This window comes from Alternaria dauci, chromosome 8, assembly GCF_042100115.1.
Source record: "Alternaria dauci strain A2016 chromosome 8, whole genome shotgun sequence".
In the NCBI taxonomy this organism is placed as follows: Eukaryota; Fungi; Ascomycota; class Dothideomycetes; order Pleosporales; family Pleosporaceae; genus Alternaria; species Alternaria dauci.
In genome coordinates this window covers 1,314,792-1,330,520 of record NC_091279.1, presented here as the reverse complement: position 1 = coordinate 1,330,520, position 15,729 = coordinate 1,314,792, and the positions used below count along the sequence as shown (strand labels likewise).

General features: G+C 52.9%; 5 protein-coding genes across 5 annotated transcripts; 2 read left to right on the top strand and 3 right to left on the bottom strand.

The window, feature by feature from the left end:
* Positions 1-508: 508 nt before the first annotated feature.
* ACET3X_008389 (uncharacterized protein) lies at positions 509-2,567 on the bottom strand (the record flags this gene model as incomplete). Its single annotated transcript, XM_069454557.1, has 3 exons — positions 509-1,108; positions 1,160-1,743; positions 1,814-2,567. 3 exons carry the CDS (start codon positions 2,565-2,567, stop codon positions 509-511), a joined length of 1,938 nt encoding a protein of 645 aa, XP_069303991.1.
* Positions 2,568-5,721: 3,154 nt separating this feature from the next.
* On the bottom strand, positions 5,722-6,772 carry ACET3X_008388 (uncharacterized protein; the record flags this gene model as incomplete). Its single annotated transcript, XM_069454556.1, has 4 exons — positions 5,722-5,869; positions 5,935-6,060; positions 6,109-6,618; positions 6,669-6,772. The coding sequence occupies 4 exons, from the start codon at positions 6,770-6,772 to the stop codon at positions 5,722-5,724; spliced, it is 888 nt and encodes a 295-aa protein (XP_069303990.1).
* Positions 6,773-7,056: 284 nt separating this feature from the next.
* Positions 7,057-8,107, top strand: ACET3X_008387 (uncharacterized protein). The gene is made up of 4 exons (XM_069454555.1): positions 7,057-7,196; positions 7,248-7,293; positions 7,346-7,636; positions 7,685-8,107. The coding sequence occupies exons 1-4, from the start codon at positions 7,169-7,171 to the stop codon at positions 8,004-8,006; spliced, it is 687 nt and encodes a 228-aa protein (XP_069303989.1). The 5' UTR covers positions 7,057-7,168; the 3' UTR covers positions 8,007-8,107.
* Positions 8,108-8,473: 366 nt separating this feature from the next.
* Positions 8,474-10,717, top strand: ACET3X_008386 (uncharacterized protein). Its single transcript, XM_069454554.1, has 2 exons — positions 8,474-9,995; positions 10,046-10,717. The coding sequence occupies exons 1-2, from the start codon at positions 8,802-8,804 to the stop codon at positions 10,220-10,222; spliced, it is 1,371 nt and encodes a 456-aa protein (XP_069303988.1). The 5' UTR covers positions 8,474-8,801; the 3' UTR covers positions 10,223-10,717.
* Positions 10,718-11,134: 417 nt separating this feature from the next.
* Positions 11,135-15,574, bottom strand: ACET3X_008385 (uncharacterized protein; the record flags this gene model as incomplete). Its single annotated transcript, XM_069454553.1, has 3 exons — positions 11,135-15,171; positions 15,223-15,389; positions 15,452-15,574. 3 exons carry the CDS (start codon positions 15,572-15,574, stop codon positions 12,966-12,968), a joined length of 2,496 nt encoding a protein of 831 aa, XP_069303987.1. The 3' UTR covers positions 11,135-12,965.
* Between the last annotated feature and the right edge of the window lie 155 nt (positions 15,575-15,729).

Below are 15,729 nucleotides of genomic sequence, written 5' to 3'. Positions count from 1 at the left end.
AACAAGGGTGCGGCCAGAAGTACAGCAGATTTACGCGCACAAACTAGAATCGAAATCCAAGACCAGCAATGCAAGACAATGTGTTACATTAGAATGAAAGTGACGAGACCATACAAACAGAAAACTCCAATAGTACTACAGCAACGACGAGAGCAACATAGAAAGGAAAAGATACTCGAATATCTAACCCAATTCAAGTACTGGCTTCATGTCCTTCGCGTTTCCTTATCTCATCTTGCTTATTAAATCATCGTCTCATCGTCAAAGTTTCGTCCTTCTTTGACAAGAATAGCAAAAGCGAATGGATCGAAAGGAGATTAGTGAAACCCCCACTGCCCAGCAGTGGAGAGCCCCGAATAAAGCTCGTTCCAGGTTAAAAGAAAGGACGCATCATATTGACCTAGGCAGCCCTCAAGTCATGACATGCCCAGTGCGACGATAGCAATGACTTTGCGATTGATACACCAGGTGCTATGCAACAAGTCCGACCCAAGTAAAAAGCACGTACCTAGAATGTTCGCACCTGAGACATCATGCCGGTGGCTACACCAGGCGGCATTACCGGTGCACCCGTAGCGGAAGGGCCCAAGCGATGGAACATCTGCACCAGGCGCTCTCCGACACTGGGTTCGAGCTCCGTGCCATCCCTCGCAATCTTGACTTCGCGATTGGCATTCCACGGGTTGCGGAGGCCCCGGGTACGGTAGAACGGTAAGCGGTTTGTAGAGACCCACTCAATTCTGAAGGGCTTGCCCCAGCTCTGCGGGACGGCTGAGATATCGCCTTCGGCTTGTTGGGGCGCCTCATCTCTGTCGGTCTTGTCGCCTTTGTCCTCACCCTCTTCTTCGGCCTCGTTGTCGGGCAGCTCTGCCTCCCAGAAAATTGTGCCGCGCGCAGAGTCATCAATGATTCTTCCACGGGGTGCCCATTCAGTTGCCGGGGTAGCGATCGACTTTGGCACGTCCGTCGCATCTACGATCGTCTCTGGTTTGGGTGCCGAGCCTGTAATAGGAGCGCCATCCTCGAGGATCGGTGACGCCATACGGGCGTAGCCAAAGTACTCGCCCGACTTGTTTGCGGAAAAGATGAGGTAAACGTTCTCAGCAGACTGTGTGTTGTCAGCCAGCTCTCATGGGCATCAAGGTTGTTGCGCACTTACCTGGAATGCCTTGTTGAGTACATCTTCATTGTGAGACTGTGTAGCCCAGATGCCGTTCCGAACACTGAGCTCCAGATCCTGCAGCGTAAGGCTTTTGACAATGAAGTACTTAGTGGCAGTATCGGCGGATGATCTGTGATCTTCAACACTCTTGTGCGATGGTGAGCCGGCTGCGTCTTCTGTCAGATTGTCAGTGACACCGTCTTGCATCGGCGTCGCTGGTCGAGATGCATTCTTTTGCTGGCCTATCATAGCCGAGGGCGCTGTAGGGACGCCTGATGCCAGAGCAGAGCTGCGTCGAAGTCGACAGACTAAGCGCACACCGCTGAAGCGTGAGTCGTGAAACCTGTGCATTGCAGCCGTGCACGATGCCTCTGTGCGGTAGTTGACAAACGCACAGTTGCTCTTCGATATCAGGAACAGACTTTCGATATCCTTGGTAGCATCGCGAGAGAAGTGGTCCTTCAAGGCGACTATCGTGGTTCCGGGTGGTAGGTTGCCGACCCAAAGTGCGTGTCCAGATTGTTTCGGTTTGCGAGGCGGTCCGCGAGGTATGGAACTCACTGGCCCAGAGCGATGTATGGCTGCGATCGTATCAGTGTCTGCACACACGAACTTCTGGTGGTATTTTGTGTAGAGCTTCTATGCACTTACCAGAAGATTGCGCAAACGGTGCACTGTATGGAGACATTGAGTCGCCTAGAAAATTGCCCGTAGTCATACGAGCATCTGCGAAGCCGCCATCAACATGTGAATAATCGGCAACATGGCCTTGCATGCCCGTATTCGTTGAACTGGCTTTTCTCTCGTACATCAATTGATTCTGAGTACCGAACCCGGGGTTGAATTGCCCTTGTGGCCCATATGGCGCCGGATAGTACATGTACTGCGACGCCTGTTGGTAGCTCTGGTATTGAGGTGGCACCCCAGCTAGACGAGGCTGGTTTGTCGCGAAGGAAGGGTAGGCACAGTATTGTGAGCCCTGTTGAGGCATGAAGGGTTGCTGGGGAAGCCCTGTAGCAAATCCGGGTGCGTATGAAGCATGAGTGGGCATGTTGCTAGATGGCATCTGTGGATTCTGTCCGAGCTGGTATGCCATAGCTGACGTGGATGCGCCAGACAACGAGCGGGGTACTGTTTGCTGATTCGTTGAAGCATTATCGCTGGTGCCATAGTTGGGTAATGTGCCTATCATGGCGCCCATATTCAGTGGTGATGTACCGTGCTCCTGAGGCTGGTGAGATCCGTTCGCATGGGTTAATGGTCGAAATTCGGGTCGTAGTTGGCCCTGAGGTAGGGCACTGAGCTGAGAATAGAACGGGTCGTTGCTGTCTGGAGATTTGAGGGACATGGGAAATGAACCAGAAGGAGTTCCGTCACGCGCAAGACCAGTTGTCGCGTTGTCCATGGCATGAGGCCGTGGACCAGGTGGTAGGTCGCCCATGTGTTGTTGTTGTTGTTGTTCGTAAACGACAGGAAGTGGTACCCACTGTTGGACCCAAACGAAAGCCATGTTAGTCCATATTACAATTCATACAACGGGGTCTAGGAAAAACGAAAGTATAAAGGCCCGATTCGAACCAAACTTCCGAACATAGGAGAATGCAACATACCTAATTCTATATCAACGTACCCTTGAAGAGGTGTGGCAACCCGGAAGGAACGAGTACCGAAAGTAAGTCGCTTCCTAGGAGAGATGACGAACAAAGTTTGCCAATGGATAAGGGAGGCTGTGAGGTGATCGCATGTAAAAAAAGAAGCCGACAGGAGCAGAGGCCGTTTGAGGGAAGATGAACGACTTCGGTTGATGTACTACCTGGAGAAGGAGCTCGCTTAGGGCGGAACGAAGATGATGGTCAGAATTACACGACCACTAAGACGGCAGAAGCGATCTTTCAAAGCCTTATGAGGTTGGAGACGGCGCAACGGCAGGGACCGCAATGGGCAAGCGTACGTGCGGCAGATATTAGGAGCTAGGGTTCCGAGGACGAGCTTATTGATTGGCCTGGTAGGAACGGGAAGGCCACAAGAGGGTTCTCGCGAGTTTTCTGCCACAATCGCCGCTGGCCGCAGTGACTGACCGTAGCTTGATTGGTGGTCGGAGGGCTGGCCGTGGCTGACAGGATTGACGTAGAATGACCGGGTCTGAACCGATGCTCTGGAGGCGAAACGATCATCAAAAGCCCAGCGAGGAGAAGATAATTGGATGCCCGAGTCAAGGAGCAGTGGAAACAAGTGTTACGGACGTGGTATATCATCGGACGTGGCGAGTGATGCCGTTTCTAGATTGCTATGGGCCGACAGCGCTGATCATAGACTATCTTACGAAAGCTTAGCGGGCCCTTCCCAGCAATCTCCGGCAGGCGGAAATTTAGGGTTTGTTCTGTATACCGAAAAGCAGTTGGCGCGGAAGTGCTCGCTTCAATCTCTCGAATCGAAGACTGCCGAGAAAGCAGAAGAAAGCATTGCATTACAAAAGCGCTCCCAGGCCATGATACCAGGGTGTCCGCTAGCACCGGCTTGCACTGTAATAATTGTGCCTAGAGCAGGATGATGAAGTAAATTTGACGCCGTCTATGAGAACGGGCCCGACATGCATGCAAGGCAGGCTGGCCAATCGAGGGAGCTACAACGACGATGGACCAAAGCCGGCATGCACGAACTGAGCCGCCCAGAAGACTCCGGCCGTCTAGGAACCAGGGAGGAGCCATGGACGCCGCGTGGACAGCATTAGGGCGTCACGATAATGACAAGGCATGGAGCCCAGCGTAAGGAGCTGACAAGGGACCCGGTAAAAGCATCTTGAGGCGCTGTTGAGTGGCTTCGTAGTTGGCTGTCTCGGCGGTGGTACTCCCCTGGCGACCCTGCGGCGGGAGTGCGTCAAAACGAGGGTGGAAGAAAGATGGAGCGAGAAGGTATGGCTCTGGGACCTATACAGGCTTAGTGCCATGGCACGACAGCAAGACGGTGGGCCGCCCGATGTCAGCACTCGCTTCCATGAAAGCGAACACACCAGTGCACACCAGCGCCTGAACGAGTTTGCAGTGGGCTCGGCACGCTCTCGGCAGACGGGCTGGACAGAATGGCCCGAAACCGTTTTGCTCGAGCATGGGAACTGGTTCTGGGCTGCCAGTTGCACAAGGGTTTTCGCCACACGCTCGGCGTGACCGCACCATGACAGTGATCTGCGCGCCACAGCACAGCCACCACACTTGATCCCGCGCGGTCATGATCGACACCTGGGCGAGCAATGGAGGAGACGTCTGTCCCATCTGCCAGGGTGCGAGAATGATGATAGTGTTACAAGAATAGATGTGCAGATCATGAGCTTATCCAGGTCGACTCGACCACCGTTGGAGGATTCGACATTTCCATGCCATCGCACCGCTGGGCAGCAACGAGTGCTGCCAACACACACACGTGTTCGGCCTAATATGAGATTGCGATACCAACATGTCCATGTTTCGCAAGTCCCGCTCACGCATTCCCGGTCACTAGCGACATGGGAAACGTCAAGCTTTGACACTGTGCGCCCACATTACCGCAGTGGCGGTGCTAGCATCCGTTTACAGGGTCCAGCACAGATTGTTCGTCGAATCAGCGGCCAGTCACGAACGCAGGCGTTGGCACTACTGTAGAGCCTCTTCGTAGTCAGAGGCCCAGCTGGAACACTGCGGGGTGTTCCAAATGCGCGGTGCGTAGTAACTGGATCGTAATATCAAACTCCGGCAACGCCGGACTATCCGCACACGTCTGAGTCTCGAACAATGCAGACGCAAGATGCAGCAGTGAAGCGATTAGGGCTGTGGAGGATGATGATCTTTCGATAAACTGTCTCCGTCTTGAGAAATCTTGCACCGACAGGTCGATTGGGACATGTACCTCGCCCCTGGCGATCCGCCCTCACCCCACATATCAGGTTTTGCACGTGGTCGGTAAACGTCGACCCTTGCGAAGCAAAATCAAAACACTCCGTCATGTTGAACGGTTCTTTCGGGTAAGAATAGCTAACAGCGGGCTGCAAATACAAATCACGGCTAGTCTACAGAGAAGCACTCATTACTGGTTGCTCATGCACACGATCGCGATCTGTCTCTTCGCGAATGCTGCACAACGTGACTCGGTTGCATACCATGTGGTGCCATTTTGCCACCAAAAGTACATTTTCGTAGTTGGTGTTGGCGCGTCGCTCCATGACGCCGCATAATGGTTCAGCACAGGGGATATGTGCATATCCGTTTCAGAATGCTGGGGGCTTGAAAGTACATATCGGCTGCTCCGGATGCTCACGGCGTATATGTGCGGTGCCCGCACAGTAGACACGAATCTTACGGATCCCATATGTGACTGGCGACATAGGCCTATGAGTGTGTAGACCTTGGAACGAGTCGGACATCCTGCCAATAGAGAAGACCCGGTGACATACCATACGCTCGCTCCAGTTGTTTCCAGTCCTGCTGCTTCCTTTGTGGTTCGCACTAAACGAGTGTTGCAGTAGCGCAGGACTGGCTCAGCATATTTGTCAACTGCCGTAAATAGCTATTTCTTGTTCAGAACAAGCTTCAGCGAGCTACAAATTCGGTCAGGAACTCTTCAATGTATTGAAAATAGTGCGGTTCTGCGACGGTGTCGTTGTGGGTTCCGTTTGGTAGTTCTTTCCAGACTTTTGGCGCTCTGCAGACCTGGAACAGTTTGGTCATATGGGAAGGCCTGTGAAGCAGTCAGCAAACGAAAAGCCTGCCGGCAAAAGGTCCATGCCTAGGGTATGCGCTTACGGAATTATTTCGTCCTTGAGACCACTGAGGAATAAAATAGGTATATTCGTAATCTTAGGGAGTGTCTCTTCAGTAGGCCATATCTGGTGGCAGAGGGGAGTCAGGAAGCGGGCAGGAGGGAAAGCACTACTCCATGGTTAGTGATGGTGTACAAAATTTCACGAAACTACTCACGTTGGTATGAGTTTCTTGATCGACGTGAAGGTATTCTCCAAGATGATGCCGGAAATGTCGCCCTCTCTCTGATTGCGAGCAGCCAGTCCGACGGCAACGGCACCGCCGATACTCTGACCGTAAACCACAACCTTGGTATTTCGAAGTTCGTGTCTCTGGCGGATGTAGTCCAACCCAGTCTGCGCATCGATCATGAGCCCCTTTTCATTAGGGTTGCCAGAAGACAAGCCATAGCCTCTGTACTGCAGCATCAACACATTGCACCGTAGCTCGTTTTCGAGAATCTTGGCGATGGGAAGTCTGTAGCCGATGTTGCCAGCGTTGCCGTGGAACATGAGAACTGTTACGTTGCGCGCATGTTGCTTGTTGGCTCGAATGAAGAATGCGCTTAGGGATTCGCCGTCTGGGGTAGGGATGAAGAGTTCCTCGTAGTCGGTAATGGCGAATTGCGAGGGCCGGGGTACGTTTGTTCGAGCGTCTGGAGGGAAAGCCCGGGGGTATATGATTTCACTGTCGCCATTAGCCAGATTGCAACCTGGGAGTAGTGGAGGATGGTGTACTTTTGCTTAAAGTACAGCAGACCGCTGAGCAGAGCGGCGACACCAGAGGATGCTAGGATGGGCACGCGCAGGTAGGACATGAACGTGTCCAGTGCCGAAGCCATGCTCCCTGGTCGGACTTGGGGGTCTGTGGGGCGTAGGATGGATCGGGGCTCAGGTGCGGAGCGACTTCGCGAAAACAGCAGCCTAGGTGAGGGAGACGGGGAAGGAATATGAGACTCGACCATTCGGAGAGTCAGACAGGAAGATGTAGTATGAGGCTACAGTGCGCAACCGCATGTGAGTGAGCCCTGGGGCGGGTGTCGCATGCTACAGCTAGCCGCTGAGACCAATAGCGAAACGCCAAGGAAAACCAGCCGCGTACCGTCGAGCTGCCTACACCACCACCACCTGTAGCTGCTACTCACCCCACAGCTTCTCTTGCCTCGACCATACGCCTCTCGCACATTCCGACTCGCCAAACCACCCCTCTCCACAGTCGCCCAGCTCACACTGCAACAATGATGGCCACCGGCATGTTGGGAGAAGGTACAGTTGCCGCTACAAACAAACCAGCTACGGGAATCTCACACTGCGCAGATGGCATTCATGTCGACATGAACCACCTCAAGAAGGGCGAGGTCAAGTACGTTGTTTGTGGGCTAAGCGGGCTGCCAAAGTGCTAACAAGCAACCTAGCCTTGGAACATCCATCATGGCCATCAACTTCAAAGACGGCGTCATATTAGCTGCCGACAGCAGGACGACGACGGGAGCCTACATTGCGAACCGTGTCACCGACAAGCTCACACAAGTGCACGACACCATCTGGTGTTGCAGATCAGGATCAGCAGCAGATACACAGGCTGTCGCGGACATTGTGCAATACCACCTGGGCATGTATGGCACCACCAACGACGAGCCACCGACGACACAGACTGCGGCAGCCATCTTCCAAGAGCTCTGCTACTCCAACAAGGACCAACTCTCGTGAGTAAGACACGGTCGTGCGACTACCCGTCACTGACGCATCTGCAGAGCTGGACTCATTATTGCCGGATGGGACCACCGCCACGGCGGCCAGGTATACTCGATTCCGCTCGGAGGCTCCCTGCACAAGCAATCCTACGCGATTGGTGGCTCGGGCTCGACGTACATTTACGGATACTGCGACGCAAACTGGAGGGAGAACATGAGCGAGGAGGAAGGCATCAAATTTGTCAAGGGCGCGCTCTCAGAAGCCATCAAGTGGGACGGCAGCTCGGGCGGTGTGATTCGCATGGTGGTGCTCACAGGCAAGGGCGCGCAGAGGCATCTATACCTGCCAGACCAGAACTACGAGGGGCCAGGCAAGCAGTAGGACTGGCCGTCACGACGGTGGTGGAGACATAGGCACACCATGTATGATATAGCACGACATGATGATGATACCTAAATGAGTTGAAATGAAACAAGAGGAATGCATGGCTGCCATGATGATGCACCGGAACTCGGGCAGTAGGCGTGGGATGGAAGCGTAACGGGCGGCCAATCAACGGTGAGCATTCGGCCATTCGTCGCCGGCGGTGCTCTGGCTTGGATCAGGTCCCATCCGTTTTCTCACGTGGCGGGACGGTCCGAATTGCACAGGTCCGTCTCGAGTGTTTTGCAGGCTGTGGTGGTGTGCGTGGTGTGCTGGCGAGTGAGAGGGTGAGAGAGCGAGAGAGGATGCACAGTGTCGTCACATGGGGCTTTGGGCTGTGCAGGCGAATGGCGGCCAGGGTCTCTTTGGACCTCGCCAGTTGTTGGCCTGTGACGTTCGGGTTCCCCACGCCCTTGTCGAACAACACCTCATCACTCTTGACGCCGCCAGAAGTCCATCCTGCGCGCATTCTCACTTTTACCCTGACACGACGCGTGCCGTCCAATTTACTTTGGCTACGGCAGAGTACAGCAGGCTTTGCACGCGACACCTGCGCCCCTTTAAGCTGCGTCCAACTCCGGACTCTGTCCGATAAGGCTCAACAGGACGACCGACACCTCTCCCTCACCGACACACGCAGTCTCGCAGCCATACTCGCTGGGGCACCGCAAACAGCCGCTGTGTCGCGCCTTCCCCCTCCACCACGTCCAGACCTGGTCAACTCGGCGTCCCTGCGCAGTCTGCTTTCGCGGAATGACTTCGCTTCTGGTGAGCGACTTCGGTGGGAACCACTTTCACACCAACATGTTTGGCGGCGGCAGCACGCATCAGTCGCAAGATTCGCCTGCCGGGCGGCACACTCCCGTACGGCCGTCGCCTTCTTCGAGCACCAATGCGCCGCGCGTCGTAGCTTCGTCTGCTGATGTTCCCATGGCCGATTCGGCAGCCCCGCAGTCGAGCTCAACACCAGGCCAGCGATCACAGCAGCAAAACAGCTCCGAGCCCAACACCGCCGCACCCGCGGCCCAACAAGCAGCACCAACACCACCCAGTCCGCACTTCCGCCCTCACTCACAACAGCCCACGCCGTCGGGCGTAGACGCCGCCTTCGCAAACACTCGAACCGTTCCCTCGTCAGGCCCAGCACAGTCGTTGCGCTCGCCCGAAGCCTCTCCTACCAAGATAAAAGTAAAGAGCCTGTCGCACATCCAGAGCTTCGCCATCGATGAGTCCAGTCCCTTTTCTCAGTCGCGCTCGCTTGCACGGCGGCAGCGACGAGACCCTGCAGACATAGGGCCTCAGTACGAGATCAGCGAGATGCCTGTGTCGGACATAATTGAGATGGTTGCTGGCTTGCTAACCAAGATCACAACTACCAACGACCGGCAGCACGATCATCTGCACCGCCAGATTCCACCATCAGAGGGCACCTCAGGCTTGAGCCAACAGACCACCAGTGTCTTGGCTTTCCACGGAAAGAACGTCCCTAGCATCTCGATCCTCAGCTATCTGAGCAGGATCCACAAATACTGCCCAACCACCTACGAGGTCTTTCTGAGTTTACTCGTCTACTTTGACAGGATGACAGAGAGGGTAAATGCTGGCCCTATGTCTGGTCTTCGCAAGGCTAATCAACAGTCTGTCGAACACTCAAAGTCTGCAATGTCTGCGGCTCCGACTCCGGCAGATAGCACACGACCTGCATCAGCTTCTGCTCAGGCGGCCACGCCTCCCCCGTCAGGCTCCCTAGGCAAGCCATCGCAAACACCAAGCGAGGGCCCTCAGCCGCCTTCACCGCCCCAGCAAGATCTCGACGTGGATGCATTGAATCTTTCGCACTTCTTCGTTGTCGACAGCTTCAACATACATCGTCTCGTCATAGCCGGTGTTACGTGCGCCAGCAAATTCTTCTCCGACGTCTTCTACACAAACTCGAGATATGCAAAGGTTTGTACTCGTCGATACACAGTATGCACATGTTTGCTGACAACGTCAAGGTCGGCGGTCTACCGCTAGTTGAATTGAACCACTTGGAGCTGCAATTCCTGTTACTAAACGACTTTCGCCTCGCTGTGCCCTTGGAAGAGATGGAGGCGTATGGAACGATGCTCGTCGAGTTTTACGCACGCGAAGTTGCCGAACAGCACGAACGAGAAAACGGCGTGAAACAGTAATACCGCAACCCGACCTGTACCTAGTACTTGCCACGGTCTGCTCAAATCGGGCGAGATGGCACAACTGAAGGGGGGCAGGGAGAACATTGCGGGTCCATGCCGAATAAGCAGGAATACCCTTTACGTCGAATTAGAGAGGCCAGAGGATACCACTTTTGCGCGAGCCATACCCAGTGTATGGACTGTATATGTTACGGCATATTTTGAACAGCCAGAATCTTTGCATTCTGGAATAATTTGAAAGGGAAGACAGCATCCCGGAGCCTAGGAGAGGGCTTTGTTCAGCTTGGGTCAGCATGGGAGCGAGTGTTCTTCCTTGGGCGTGCGTAGATTTGGGATACCAACTGTTTGTCTTTATTTCAAGAGAGATTGATGACATTACACCAGAGTCTCATTGATCTGAGCTTCGTTTACTCTGCCTTCTGTATTCTTGTTTTGATACCTTTTCGGAACCATTAGGGTGGCGTCTATAGAGGTGCAATCCCAGGAAATTCGCTTTGATGCTACACACTGGTGACTCGATGAATTTGATTGATGTGTTCTTGCTTCTGATCCAGGAATTGGAGGCGCAAGGAGAATGTCAACCACAACAAGCAAGTCTACAAAGTGCAGTTGGAGTAGCAAAGTACATGTGAAAAGTACAGCACCCGACATGTCGGGGGAGCCATTCAGCCCCTCCATTCTAGATGTCTTAACCCTCACATCCTAGACCAGGATCCAGCATGACACAATCCACGCGCGCAACCCCTGGATGCAGGTCGCACCCAGAACCGGACCGGACCATATGTGGTCATGGCACGCAGCCCTTGTTCCCTGTCTTTGCCATCTAGCCCATCAGCCCTTGTTTAGATAAGCCAGGGGTAAGAAAATGTCGGAAAATGTACATTGCATTCAGCCGCAACAATCTCACTGGAACATTATTTGGAGACCAAATGCACATACCACGGGGCGAACAGATAAATCAACATGACACGCGGAGTGGAGTGGCGCGGGAAGGGGACGGGGACCCTTAACATTGGCCATAACTTGGCTACGGGGTGGGGATTTCTGTTTCCTAGTTCTGTCTAGGTTCGATTTCTTTTGAACGGGGGAAAACGTTGGATGTGTGTTTTCCACAGCACTCTTTATCGCACTCTCTCTCGCTTCCAGTGCTATTGTCCTCTGCGGTTTCGGCATTGCGCGGGGTCGGTTTTTGGGGTTACTGTCGTTATTGTGTGTTACTTGCTTGCGGCGTATCGTTTGTTGCAGTTTTTTGCGATGCATCGTTCCTCCTCCGCATCGTCATCATCGTCGTCCTCGTCGTCCTCGTATTCGTCCTCACTATCGATAACATCATTCGTTCAATACGCTTTCCTCGCCGCACTAGCATATATACTCGCCGGCGCGCCTTTGTCAACACTGCTTGTTTCACGCACGAACAGCGATTCAGCGCTGCCCAGCGGTAGCCTTGGTGCGAAAAACGGGGTCGATGCAATAGCCAAATTGGAGAATCTGGTTATTCCAGAGAAGAACTTGAGCTGCGCGGCGCATACATACAAAGGGATTTATGTCCTGAGCAGGGAGCCATTGGTTGTGTACATTGAGGGATTCATTGGTGAAGAGGAAGGAAAAGAAGTTGTGGCATTGAGGTATGTTACTTTGATATTGTGTTCTATTGCTCACAAAAATCTCCCCGAGTCCGTGAAGTAGCATGTCTTGTTTTGATCAAGTACCAACAACACAGCGTGTTTCCTCCTACATCTCTTTTTATCCTGAAACTAACACATTCACTACAGCAACCCGCACTTCACGCCTTCAACCGTATGGACCTCGGGCACCGAAACCCTCAATCCGTCCATCCGCAATTCGGAAAAAGCGCCCCTACCCCGCAGCCAAACCGTAAAATGTATCGAAGAGCGCGCTCGCGTTTTTCAAGGCTGGCGACCCTATACTTTCATTGAGAAACTGTGGAGCCAGAGATACGGAGTTGGAGGCCATTATACATACCACTACGACTGGAGTACCGCAACTAAGAAGAGTGGACGCGTCAGTTCTTTCATGGTGTATTTGGAAACCAATTGCACGGGGGGTGGAACACATTTCCCGCGTTTAGAGAAGCCCAAAGATAGAAGTTGGTGTCAGTTTATTGAGTGCGGTGACGACGCTTCTTCGACCTATGCAGGTCTCTCGGCGAGTGCTGTGGAGGACGGACGGCCCAAGGAAGATCTGAGCAAGGGGGTTATTTTCAAGCCAATTGCTGGGAATGCGGTGTTTTGGGAGAATATGCGGGGCGATGGGAGTGGGTATGTGGAGAGCTGGCATGCGGGATTACCTGTTACAAAGGGCGTTAAGATCGGACTTAATATATGGAGCTGGCTAGCTGAGGGATATGTGCCGGTGGAAGATGATTCTTGAGGGGATTTGGACAAGCACATGGGAACAGAAGAGGGGTCATAAAAAAAAAGATGGGTACAGAAGAATACTCAAGCAGGAAGATCCTGTCTCTTAAAAGAAGACAACGGGCAAACCGTACTGGAACATGGTGGACGGACTATATGAACAATCAATCGAATATATGCTAACACGCCACACATATTTGGCATGTTGCGCAGCCAATACAATTTATAGTGCCGCGTCGAAGTCTACACAACGAGCAGTCTTAAGGACTACAGAACCAGTAAACTAAAGCGAGAGACAACTCATGTTCAAGAATGAAATCATTCGTCGCCTCGTATTCTCATCCTACATATCCTTCCTACAATTCCTACCCACTCGATCCCTCAACGTCAACAATGACAACTTGCTCAATATGCCCTGCACTCTGCCCAAATGAAAACTCATACTGTCCTCGGTCAACAGTCCACTTCCCCTTTGCCTCATCAAAATAAGCAAAATCCTTGTTCGCACACTCAAGCTGCACAATGGCTTGCGTGCGAGGTTCCAAGTAAACCTTCTTGAAGGCTGCCAATGTTTTGACAGGATGCTCGGCTGATTGATCTTTTCTGCCGACATACAATTGGATGACCGTAGCTCCAGCAACATCTCCTATGTTCGTGACCTCGACGCTAGGCGCAAACTGTTCAGGCGTCGATTGAGGCACACGTGCATCGGTGAGAACAAAGGTCGTGTACGATAGACCGAAGCCAAAAGGAAAATGGATCTTGTCTGCGGCGATGCGGTCGTAGTGCCTATAGCCTACGAAAATGCCCTCATCGTACCTGACGGTGAGCTGGCCCTTGTCGTCCCGCGTACCAGGGAAGTTGCCATGTGCAGGCGCGTCTTCGATGCGTTTGGGCCAAGAGATCGGAAGGTGACCAGAGGGGTTCACGGTGCCAGAGATGATATCTGCGATGGCATTACCAGCTTCTTGGCCGGGAAACCATGCCTGTATCAAGGCAGAAACCTTGTTCAACCACGGTAGGGCAACAGCCACACCAGTTGAATTTACGACAATGGTCTTTGAGTTGACCGACGCGACTGTTTCTACAAGCTTATCTTGTGAGCCTTCGCGTGGCAGGTTGAAGCCGACTTGGTCCTGGCCTTCGGTTTCCCATACTGGTGTGTGTCCTGTGAAGACAATGGCGATGTCACATTCTTTGGCGAGGTCCTTCGCTTCTGCCGCCATGTCTAGGTCGTGTTCTTCCGCATACATGAATCCCAGTCTGAAACCTGGGAGACCCGAGAGGATACCTTCATCGGATTTGCCAGCAGGTGGCTTCGAGTGAACCTGGATCTTGTATGGCTCGCCCTTGGTGAATGGAACGCGAAACTCTTTCTCGGGATTTCCACCAAAGAGGAAGCCCATCGGATCCGGAGAGTTGTGCTTCTGCTCATAGACGAGTTTGTCGTTGACGTGTACGACTGTTGGGCCGATACCTGAGCAACCCAAATAATGCGAGCCAGACTCAGAGGGCGTAAATGTAGTGGTAAATCTGACCTCACTGTCCTTGGCGTTCTGCTCGAGCAGAGGTGTAAAGGCAGCTTCCTTGTTGCCGTGCTTTGTCTTGGTAGGCTTACTGGTGTTGCCCTTGTTGAACAGTTCCATCGTCCAGCCATCTTTCTCCTCAAGGTCTTTGCAGCCTTTCGATAGAGGAGGGATGAGACGGTAAGTAGCTGCACCTTTTGCGAACTTGAATTCCACATCGTCACCATAGGCAGTCTTGAGGCCCTCCTCCGGAGTAATGCGATAGTGAGCATTCAGAGACGCACTTCCACCGCCATGGATAAGAGCCTCCTTTGCCAGACCAAAGAGACCGATTGTCTTGCCCTTGATCTCCTCTTTCTTGAGCGGCAAGACACCGTCGTTTTTCAACAGCGTGATGCCCTGTCCTGCCACGTCTCGAATAAGCTTACTGTGCTTTGGATCGACGATAGATTGCTCAGGTGGGATTTCCGGGTTCTCAAACCCGCCGACTTGTTCGATAAGTCTCAAGACATTTCTCGCTCTTTCGGTGATGGTGGCTTCGGTGACCTGTGCCTTCTTCACAGCCTCAAGGACAGTATCAGTATTACGCCACCTAGTCGGTCCAGGCATCTCTAGATCTAGTCCAGCGTTCAATGAGTCAGCCGTAGAGTTGACACCACCCCAATCGCTCATGACAAGCCCGTCCCAACCCCATTCGCCGCGCAAGACTTGCTTGAGAAGGAATTCGTTCGAATCTGCATGTGTTCCGTTGACCTTGTTGTACGCTGTCATCACAGCGAGGGGGTTGGCCTCCTTGATAGTGATCTCAAAAGGCTTCATGTAAATTTCTCTCAGCGCGCGCTCAGAAACGATCTCGTTGACCTTTAGGCGGTCCGTTTCCTGCTCATTGGCTGCGAAGTGCTTAATAGTGGCCGCAATGCCTTTCTCCTGAAGCCCATTGACAACGTTAGCAGCCATCTTGCCAGCAAGATACGGGTCTTCGGAGAAAGATTCAAAGTTGCGGCCACCAAGAGGATGTCTATGGTTACACATGGTGGGTGCAAGACTAACGCTGCATTAGCAACCTTTGTGTATGCATTGATATTGGCAGACTTACAGCACTCGAGCACTCTTGGTCTTGGTCTCCTCTGCCAAAGCATGGCCTATCCGCTTTGCATTTGCAGGGTCCCACGTCGCGGCCGAACATACTGCTGCAGGGAAACATGCAGCTCGCGTGCCTCCTGTGAATACTTCACCTCGGGCACCGTTAGGCCCATCGGATGTCTATTTTGTCGTGTCAGTAAGTGTGACCTATGGTACCTAGATAGTACTGCCGCAGGTCCTACCTTGATGGCGGGAACACCCTTCTCTGGTATCGGTACTGTCTCCCAAAAGTCTTTTCCAGCGAGGAGTGATATCTTCTCCTCCAGTGTCAAAGACTGGAGGACAGTTTCAACCTTTGCACTCATGGTTGCGTTCACGCGGGGCAGAAGAATGATCGCTCAAAAAATCCAAAGAAGGGGTGAGTTGGCTTCCGCCCTGTCGTCTATTCTGCCGTAGTGCTAGGTATACTCAACAAAAAGAAGAGAAAATCGAAATGGTATCAAGACTCAATGCTGCACCT